The 10746-nt window shown below is 38.8% G+C and overlaps 1 protein-coding gene across 1 annotated transcript in view; it reads left to right on the top strand.

Moving 5' to 3' along the window:
* The first annotated feature begins 675 nt into the window (after positions 1-675).
* The window catches only part of ctnna1 (catenin (cadherin-associated protein), alpha 1), a 43971-nt gene continuing 33900 nt past the window's right edge, over positions 676-10746 (top strand). The window contains exons 1-6 of the mRNA XM_029165646.3: positions 676-962; positions 2376-2493; positions 2827-3022; positions 6708-6874; positions 7243-7362; positions 8208-8477. Coding sequence (XP_029021479.1) covers positions 2389-2493; positions 2827-3022; positions 6708-6874; positions 7243-7362; positions 8208-8477 — 858 coding nt within the window. The 5' untranslated portion in view covers positions 676-962; positions 2376-2388. The remainder of the gene's footprint in view (positions 963-2375; positions 2494-2826; positions 3023-6707; positions 6875-7242; positions 7363-8207; positions 8478-10746) is intronic.

The raw sequence follows: 10746 nt of genomic DNA, 5'->3' as shown, positions 1-10746 counted from the left end.
TTCCCTGGGGTCCGTTATTTGCATTTGATGATACAACATTTGAACCTTGAAGCAACCTTCTAAAAACAAGTCGTAAGTTAATTTACGATAGGTGCTGTTGCATACTATTAACCGTGCCGAAAGGTTTTCCATTGTGTGGTGAACCTTTATTGTAGGAGACACAAAAGATCATTGAATTTTCAGCCCAAACATTTAAAAAAAAACTGATTTGCGAAATGTCAGCAGGTTCTTGTTTTGTCTTCTTGTTAAAATAACGTCACGGATCAAACGCCACAGGTTCCTGCTGTAACACCAGAACCACAGAGAAATGTTGCTTTCATGAACAAATGAGATATTTCCTGTGGTCAGCGATATGAAGATCAACACTATGAAGTGGGGAAGAAAGAATTGTAGTGATTTTTTTTTTTTTACTACAACACTAGCAATCCGCATCCCGTAATTAATCCTTTTTGCTGAAACAGAGACTACGCGGTGATTCCGCCGCTCAGGCTGATCCCACACCAGTTTCCCAGGAGCAGTAATTAATCCATATATGGACACGCACACCACGCACCACGCCCACATCACCTCCTCGTCTGCGGGCCTGCTGCGGCCTGCGGTCGCCCTGCCCCGCTGCCCCGCTGCCAGGAAGTCCAGGAGCCCGGTCCCCGCCCCGCCCCGCCCCGCCCGGCCTCCTCCGCGCATCCATTGTTGGGCAATAACAGTCCGCGACATCGAAACGGCCTGAACCGAAACTTTTCCAGGGAACTAACTACCGAACGGACTTTTCTCCCCCACACACACGCCAACTCTGCGATATATGCGTTTCAGGGGACGTTTGCTCTAAAGCAGCCAGTTTAGCGCAACTACACTGAGACCGTTGAGGGAAGGGAAGGGAGGAAAACTTGTGAGGGAAGGAATTCGGAAACTCGTTCCTCCATTTTGAACTTTTAAACTCCAGCTTTTCTGGTGGATTGTTGTTGGTAAGTTTGTGACCCGAATCCTCAGTTTAAGTTCGCTATTAAAATCACCGTTGAGGTTGCGTACGTTGGTCGACTTGAACACTGCCTCATTAGCACGACTGTTGAAGTTGTTCGCAGTTTTAAAGCGGGCTGCTCTGCGTTGATGTTTGCCTTAATCGCTTAGCATTAGCGTTAGCAAGGTGCCGTGTTAGAGACACTGGACGTTAGCAGGTAACCTAACGTTACCGTAAATTAAGCCTAGTTGGTCTGTGTTTTTAAAAAAAGTCAGCTTCATCCTTACAAATCGCAAAGTGTGTATAACTGGCGTTTCATAGATAAACGCTTAAGTAATTTTACGTAAGATGCGTAAACCCGTGATAGTTATAGTGACGTAAGCTACAACAGGTGTTAACTTGCTAGCTAACGTCACTTGTTAGCACTAACGCTAGCTTAGCTGGCCAGGTGAGACCCACCCTATGGCGCCAGCACCAGCAAACAGCCTTTATATTAGAAGCTTCTTGGAACTTTTCTTCTTTTGTCTCACTCTCACTGGCGTTTGTCACATAAAGTACATTTTTAAATGATTGCGTTAAAATAACCGATCTAACTTTTTTTTAGAAAGTTTTGCTTTCATTTGTGCATGTATCGTCTGATACACTCACGCCCAGACTCCACACCCATGCAGAGGAGGACTAGGGGATTTCATCATCACTTTTCCAGATAAATGCTTTTGTCATAATGACAGCACATTTTTTCCTGGAATGTAGATTTTAACTTATCTGCATGTGAAACTAAACAATCTGCACGTTTATATTATGCTAGAAAAAGTATGGCATTTCTACTACTACAGATAATGACAAGTACAAGGTTGTACTTTGTTTTTAATCAGGGTAAGATGCCATAAAACGTTAGGTCTTTCAACAAAACATTAGGCAGTCTGCAGTGAAATCTTTTTCTTGTATATGCTCTCACAGTCCAGCAGACAGACTTTGTTTTTGAACCTGATCCACCATCATGGGCTGTTGATTATGCCTGTCCCTCCAGTATTTTATAGCTAATCAATGGAATTGCAGTCAGTCTGAAAAGAGAGATCGGAATTGGGCCACAGTGTTTCTGCTTTTTGCCTTTGGTGTTAAGAGACTCTAACTAGGAACTTAATGCTTTGACAAATTAACATTCTTCCTTTTTAAAGACAGGTATAAAAATTCTAATCATGATTTACAGTTAAACTTTCATTTTGTGTTTTTTTTCTTCAGAAAAACACTATCTTCTTACAGATAGTCACAGCCATTTGATTTGACATGTATTGCGCCATTCGCTGCATTTCAAGACACGATTCAGATGATTAGATGTACAATAGCTTGCACGTTTGTCAGGAGCTTTTTTTGAGTGATTTCATATCTTTCAAATGCTGTGCCTTATCTTTTATTTCAGAATTCCAGACACCATGACAAGCATCAACACAGCAAACATAAATTTTAAATGGGACCCAAAGAGTCTGGAGATCCGCACTCTGGCTGTGGAGAGGCTGTTGGAGCCCCTAGTCACCCAGGTAAGTGAACAGTAGTGCATTTCTATTATAAATAATAGGGCAGAGTGAGGTTGGTGTATAGTATGTGTAACAAATATACCATACAATGACTTTAATGTCTATCACTCATTAAATCTTCATGTGTCTATATTGTACTCCAATTTCAAATTTAACAACTTGATCCAATTTAATAAGCAGTAAAACTAATATAGTTAAGTTTTAGCAAAACTAGAATCTGCCAACTTTGGTTGGGATCTATTTTTCAGTTTCTTTAGAAATAATCTAGAAATAATTTTCTGTAATTCTCTTATGAACAGTAATGTTAAAGCATCTCATATTTCATTTGTGATATAGGTCACCACTTTGGTAAACTCCAGCAACAAAGGCCCATCTAACAAGAAGAAGGGACGCTCCAAGAAGGCTCATGTTTTGGCGGCCTCAGTGGAGACTGCTACTCAGAACTTCCTCGAGAAAGGAGAGAAAATTGCAAAGGAAAGCCAGTATCTTAAGGAGGAGCTGACTGCTGCTGTGGAAGATGTTCGCAAGCAAGGTATATTGAAAATGCATATTGCATTAGTGTGAGCTCTAGCTTGTACAGAGTGTTTCTCAAGATAGGAGGAATGATAAATAAAAGATAAGCTATGTACATATCATCTTCCGAAGTAGAAGCGATTGAAATAAAAATGCTCTGAGGCTGATTGGTTTCCTTGTCGATGGGATTTTCAGGGAGCCCATTAATAGACTTTTAAGTATCCAGATGACTCACGTTGAGCTTAGGCTACACACTTTCATTTCCATTGCTTTTACCAGGATCTAATTTAAAACATTTTTTTCTTACGTCTGTGTGCTTGCGTGCATGTGTATTTTAAGGCTGATCAGAAGACATTTAAAGATTGATTAATCTATTGTGTAGCTTTTCACTTCAGTTTTTGTGTAGCATTGGTCCGAAAATAAAAAAAAAATATGCCAATTTAGGTCATTAGTCTTCTTTTGCATTGATTGGATGATTGTTTTATACAAATCATATGTTGTTACACAAATAATAGGAACATATTTTTACTTATGTGAGAATTGCTTAAGCTCATTACCTACCACTTTTTAGTCTTGTTGTCTGTTGGATTCTTGGAGGCAGTAGCAACCCTCTACCTGACAACGTCCAGATCATTGTGTGGCAGAAGTGACACAAAAGATTTTTACAAATTTGTGCATATGCGTTTTGTGTGCCCTGCAACCAGAGGCCTTCAATTTTTTTATTGTTGCCAGGGAGATCCGTGAGAGTACCATTATGGCCTATGAGCATAAAGGGAAAAGAAATGTGTAGATGTGACTGATGTCAGATGTATTTAAATGGCTATATCCACCTGCCTGGTGTGACTCAACCCACACAGTCCTGTTTCAATTCAATTCTATGCCTCCCACAAGTCTAAAAACAGGAATCCACCATCAAATTACCAGCCAGTAAAATTACAGTTTAGCTTGTGATAGCAGGCTCCATTATCTAACAACCACACTCTCAAGTCTAAGTTATTCTTGTGGCTATCTGCCTCTCTTTTGACATACTAGCAGACCATTGAGACCAGGGAACTATGACTTGAGGGTAGCTGTTATCACCATGTGAAACCACGTCTGTGTCACCGTTTCTTTTCTCTCTCTCGGGATGCCCAGTGAGTTTAATATCCTCTACTCAAGTTCTGCTCTGAATAGTTGGAAGGTAGATGACATGTTGCCAGATAGCCTGTGCAGTGCTCGGTGCCCAGGAATGTTATTGTAGTTGTGCTAGGCTGTCACTAGGCTGGAATTCAGTGGCTGCTGTTAGCTGGTGCCTAGGCCTGGCTGTCAGCTATGCCATACTGCTCAGTGGAGCGTGCCTAGACTGATAATGTGGCCATTGACTAGGGTGACACCCTCCTGGATTCAGACAGCATTTTTTTTTCACTCAGCTGTGGCGTACAAGCTGACTATGACTGCATACGCATGTTGAAGTTTTCTGGGATCTGCTTCATTTGTTGTTCCATGTTGCATAATTTCTTAATATTTAAAATCCTGATTTATTTATAATAGGTATGGGAAGTGGTAGAGTCCTTTTTATCCAGCTAAAGACTATTTTAATCTGCTGATTCTATCTCCTCTTGTCCCTGTTCTCTGCTTTGCCCTTGACTCCCTGTGTTTGTCTTTGTTGACCCATCATTTGTGAGGCTTTTTGTCTGATATACATTTTAATCATTTCCTCATGCAAAGCTGGGTTACAGGTGAGCATTAGATGGATGGAAGTGTATTAAAAGAGCACTGATCACTATCTGCCCTCAGAAAATGGCTTTATTGATTTTGTTCATAGAGGGAATAACAGCCTGAAGGTGCAGGCTTTAAGTTCGGCGTTGTCGATCATTTGCACAAACAGTTTTATCTTTTTGTTGGTATAAAGTGATGTGCTCCCTACTTCAATAGTTATTAAACAAGCCAGTTTGTTAATGATCCAAAAGTAAAGCCGGTCCTTTTAATCTATCCATGTCGATTTTCCTGATTTATAAATGTGTAGCGGATTTCCAATCAAAATACCTGAGTATAAAGCTAAAAAAAGCAGTTTCTGTCTGCACTGGATGTTGCTAGGCCATGGATTGTTTAAATTTGCATAGAATCGCCATGAACAAAATATAAGCAAAGCATTTATTCAGTACAGTATGTGATGGGTTCCACAGCTGTAACATCATGAAAGACCAACAGCAGTTGGACAAACCTCCACTGCTGTTTATGCAGTGTGATTAATTATATCTGTCCACATGCATCAGCTGCTCATTGTACTCTTATCACTGCTCACATGATAATGAGTGTTTTTTTTCATATTTCTGTTTGTGACTTCTATGATTCTATGCAAGCAGAAGAAAAAAACATTACTTTGTTTACCTGTTGTTAATTAGGCTTGAGTGCTGTCGATGGTGTTGCCATGCTTTTTAATGATATTAAATCTGTATAAATCAATAATATCAGAATTATTTTGTCTATATTGGACAGCCTTGGTTCAAATGCAGCAACCATTAGCTTAATGTTATGATACATAATTACACAAGGTTACAGGTTTTGGGATAGTGTCAGTAAAACAGTACTCAGCAGTGTACAACACATTTGATTAGTTTTCTCTCTCTGTTTTGTCAGGCAACGTATTGAATTAGTGTCTATCTCAAAATTGCTTCTCAGACTGCAGCAACATGTTAGTTTACTGTCTATGCTTTATATAAACATGACCTGAATTCAGCATCTTCTTTAGGTGGTTGAGGTAGAACTTGAACCCTTTAACCCTGAAAGTGGAGTAATGATCTCACATTAATGTGGTACGAGATGTATGAGTTGGTGTTTTCGGCTGGATAGATTTGAATATAGACTGATAAAAACAGATGCCCTAGACATGTCTGCCTAACCTAAACATTTTTTTTAAATTGAACAATTTGGATTTGCAGGGACTGAATATGGGTAACTGGCCTTTTTGCAGTCAAGCCTGCTTCTACAGCTCAGTGTCTTCTACTACGGCTTGTAAGCAGTGGAAAGAAAAGAGCTACTTCCTCCATATGCCTATGTGCAATTTTTTTTCCTCAATACACTTTATTACTTTAGCTTCTATAGAGCTGTGTTAATTTGGAGGGAAGAGAATTTTATTTGTTTTCCAGTCAATTGTGCAGATCCTTTCAGTGTCTGTTTTGACCTTTTTTATTTACCATTTTCATAGTCATGAATGAGAAAATATTTGTGTATATATATATATATATATATATATATATATATAGCTCTGCAACATATCTCATTACTAAAGTCCTAAAGTCCTTACTTTTGCAAATTTGTAGCCTTTAACACAGGTTTCTGCTGCTGCTACTACAGGGTAACGGGTCATTTGCCACTGTAGTTTCTAGCTTTTAATATCACTAAATAATCAGCAGAATGTTTTAAGCCAAATAAATTGAAGTATTATGTATCCCATTATTATCTTTTGTTTATGAAGCATTAGTTTAAGTAATTAAAATGTTAAGTAATATTGTACAATATTTTCTGGTGGCTGCAGATGGAGAAAGTTTCTTTTTCCACATATAACTAAGGCTTAAGTACACACTTATTCATTATTCAGAGAGGTGCAGAACATCTGTTCTTTTTAAAAAGAAAAGGTCTGTTCTTGAACCATTTTTCCATTTGAAGTTTCAGTGTAAACTTTGAAATTACAGCAGATGCTTTGTTTTGTCTGTCATTCTCAGGTGATTCTATGCGACAGGCTTCTGGAGAATTTGCAGAAGACCCCTGTTCCTCTGTGAAGAGGGGCAATATGGTTCGTGCTGCCAGAGCCCTCCTGTCAGCAGTCACGCATCTGTTGGTGCTGGCAGACATGTCTGATGTCTACAACCTTCTACTGCAACTGAAACTGGTGAGAGACATGTTTTCTTGCTCATCAATTCCAAAATAAGTGAACTGTTCAAAAGACATCCATTGACCTCTAGAATTAGTATTTGAGTACAAAAAAGGGGTCATGATTTTAAACCCAGACTTGCCATGTCTCACAAATAGGTTCAAAGAAGCAAAGTACCACTGGCTTAAATTTCTTATAAGCCCTTTATAAAAATTTAAATTGTCTAAAATCATTGTTTTTTGTGACAAATAGATTGCCTGTTGGGTGATTTTACTGTTGATTTAATTTAATATATTATTTCACCCAACTAGAAATGTTAATGTGATTGCAGTTGTAAGAGAGTTGGTTCTTTGAATGTTAATGGTCCAACGTTCCACCTTATTCAGGTGGAAGACAGCCTTGTGAAAGTCCGTAACGCTGGAACAGAGCAAGACCTGGGAATCCAATATAAGGCCCTAAAACCTGAAGTGGACAAACTGAACATAATGGCGGCCAAGAGGCAACAGGTACTATGCCTGCAAAAGGGCAGATGGGGCTTGACTATGGGAGAAGGTTTTAATTTGGTTGGGAGGCGGTTTGATACTGATGTGGGTGTATTTGTCACTAAACATGCCATTCATACATCATAGCCACTGATAGGTAAAATGATGGGTGGCAGTAAACACAAGTGTCTGGCACATTAAGTCTGCAACAAGATGTAGTTAGCATGATTTTCTTATGACTGAGTGAAGAGGGTTGGGAGTGTAGAAAGAGTAAATGTGACCAAGCCAAAAAGAAGCATGAAAATGTTAAGTTATTAGCTTTATGTTAAGTTTAGCAATGTTCCAAATTGACCAAAGATTTTTGTCAGCAAATTACCTACACTTGTAACCGCACTTTATATCTTTAAGCCCCATTATTTTCTGCATTTACTTTAAAGTTGTTTTTCTTTTTGATCGCATTTCCACTAATACTGGAAACATGCTCTAGAGTATTTCATTTGGAGAAGAGTTGCAAGCAGTTTTATTTATTTATTTTAAACACCGCAAATCCACTCTTGCGATTGTGATCTCCACTCTTCTATTAAGGTGTAATTGCAATATAATGCTACTGTCTGAATAGGAGTGCATTGGATTGCAACGCCATAATATAATCACCTGATTATGACTCTGTTACCTCGGGGGGGGACAAAAATAAATTTGGGTCATCCAGAATGAACTGTCACAATCTTTGTCTCTAAGGGTGGAACAGGCATATTTTGAACCTGAAGTACGCCAACATCCTGGCCCCTGTAATTGTTCCATTTTTCAGAAACCCTTTTATTTTCATCTTTTTTCAATGCTTTCTTGTTTTGTCTAATTTAAAATGCTAGGAGCTGAAAGATGTCCACCACAAGGACCAAATGGCTGCTGCTCGTGGAGTGTTGCAGAGGAACATCCCCATGCTTTACTCTGCGTCTCGCGCCTGCCTGCAGCACCCTGATGTGGCAGCCTACAAGGCTAACCGTGACCTGATCTACAAGCAGCTGCAGCATGCAGTGTCGGGCATTTCCAACGCCGCCCAGGCCACTGCAACTGAAGACTCAGCACTCAATCAGCCAGCAGGGGGTGGAGAGCTTGCCTATGCCCTTAACAATTTTGATGTAAGTCTAATAATTGGTTTACAAGCGGGAATCCATTTGCAATATAACAAGACATTAGGTGTTCCTCTATGGCAGACAATAAAAAAAAAATTCACTTTAGGATACATTAACTGGACATTTATTTCACAACCTAAAGTGCAAAGGTTAAGACAAGATATGTATTTATTAAAGTAGATATGATTCTTGTTCAAAAGGGTATAGTTAGGTCAAGTTATTAGGTCATTGTTGAGCTAGCTGAATCATAAAGTGACCAAAAGCCTTGGGGTTAGGGTTGAGGTGGAAACAAGGATGAGGTATATGAACAAATTGGGACATGGCTTTGGGGTACATTGAATATGGTCTTGAGTCAGTACTACTTCATTTCTTAATTTGCTTCCATGTCTATGTAAAACGAAGCAGATTTACTTGGTGACAGCTTTCAGGAAAGGACATGCATTAGGCTTCACTCACAAGTGGACCTTGTGAATGCTCTAAATTTAGTTTGCTTAAACTCAAGTTCATTGCTTGACCCCTAGTTGCTGCAGAGTTATGAATGCCTCACATCTTTCTCTCATGAATGTGTATATATATTCGTAATTACTTTCAAAATTTGTTTCTGGAAACCACATCCCTAGAATCCAAAGGTGATACCTTACACTTAAACTACTTAGCACTCATTAAATATTCACAAATATGTCATGGAGCTAAACTGCAGTAAATTATAACTGTAAAATTACACCTTAAAAAAAGGATTAGAAAATCAAAGTAGCAATAAATGTATTGATGGGAAACTGCATCAAGATAGATTAAACTAATCTTCCCAATAATAAGTGCAGTGATGAATGCACATAATCAGATTTCCTTTTTCTGCTGCCACTAACTTGTCAGACTTATAATTACACTGAATATGGAATTAGATTATAAATAAACTAGGTGCAATATAAGTTGTTCAATGATGTTTATAGCAGCACAGGCTTTCATTGTACTTCTCTTTCTAGGCATGCCACAAATCTTGCTAATCAGTTATTTAGGCATTTAGCCAGAGGTGGTGTATCACCAAATGTGTTGCTTCTCCAGTGACATTGTTTACCCAAGTGATTGATGCAGTTTGGATGCTCGTGTTTTATGTACACCTGGGTGTGCACACACCATTTAATTGCTCACAACCTTCTCCAGTCATCTTAAATGTTATCTTTTGTAAGCAAAGTTTTTTTTTGACTCTGACTTTTCAGTGTGAGTGGAAAGAAATGGTAAATTGCAACCTGCTCCTGATGAATATTTGCTAGAATCTCAAGCAGTTACAGGATAAGCAAATTTACACACACACACACACGCACACGCCAGTGTTTCACAAATAGTAGACATGTTGAAATTAGGTATGTGTCTATCCTTCTCTAGTGCTATGTGCACCACATTTATTGGGCAAATATTAAATTATATTCTTGGTAATCCTAGGAGTAATCCACAGACATTGTAATAATATATGCTAGTACAATGGCAACAAAGACAAACACCAGACTCTAGTTTAGTCCATACTGCCCACACACAGTGAATGTTGCAGTGGAGTTGAAGGGTGGCTGTGGGACATATTAGATTGGTTCTGCCATTTTAACATTTCCCTCTGCAAAGCAGAGTTTGGTTCAGTGATACCTCTGCTATAAAATGCTGCTTTTGTGTCATGAATTATTAATTTTTAGTGCCCTGTAAACCCCCCCCCCCCCCCATTAGGCACTAGTGCAACAAGATGTTGGCATGGTAGGTATGACAGGGTGGGTTATGTAGTTCAGAATGCTGCATGATCTGGCTGTAGCCATTGATGCCTTTGACTCTCCTAAAGGGATGTTTTGTCAGATGTGGAACATACAACACTGAAGTACATATCTTTTCTGTGGCATAGTAATGGCTCTACAGAATGAAGTAGCTTCCCCACAGGTTGTTGTGTTTTTTTTTTTTTTTGTCTGTCTTTGCGGAGCCATTTGTGTTTTGTTTACAAGTGTTTCCTGGTCATGTAAGGTCCTCTGTCAAGGATTTTTGACAGTTGATACTAAAAAATATTTTTTACATCGTCCATTGATATGTTATAATGTTGCTCCCAAGACTTATCAGAGTTCTGATATTGTTTGTGCAAATATGGACTACAACAGAAAAGTACATATGGTAGTACATGAGTTTTATTTTTTAGGCCATTGACAGCCTCACAGTGGAGGTAAGCAAACTGTAATTGATATTATAGTTGGCTTTAATCATTAGAGTGTCTATTCCTAATTGGAAATGTTTATTTGCAAGGCTT

This window comes from Betta splendens, chromosome 10, assembly GCF_900634795.4.
Source record: "Betta splendens chromosome 10, fBetSpl5.4, whole genome shotgun sequence".
NCBI lineage: Eukaryota > Metazoa > Chordata > Actinopteri > Anabantiformes > Osphronemidae > Betta > Betta splendens.
Note: the sequence above shows the minus strand (reverse complement) of the source record. Positions and strands in the feature narration are given on the sequence as shown.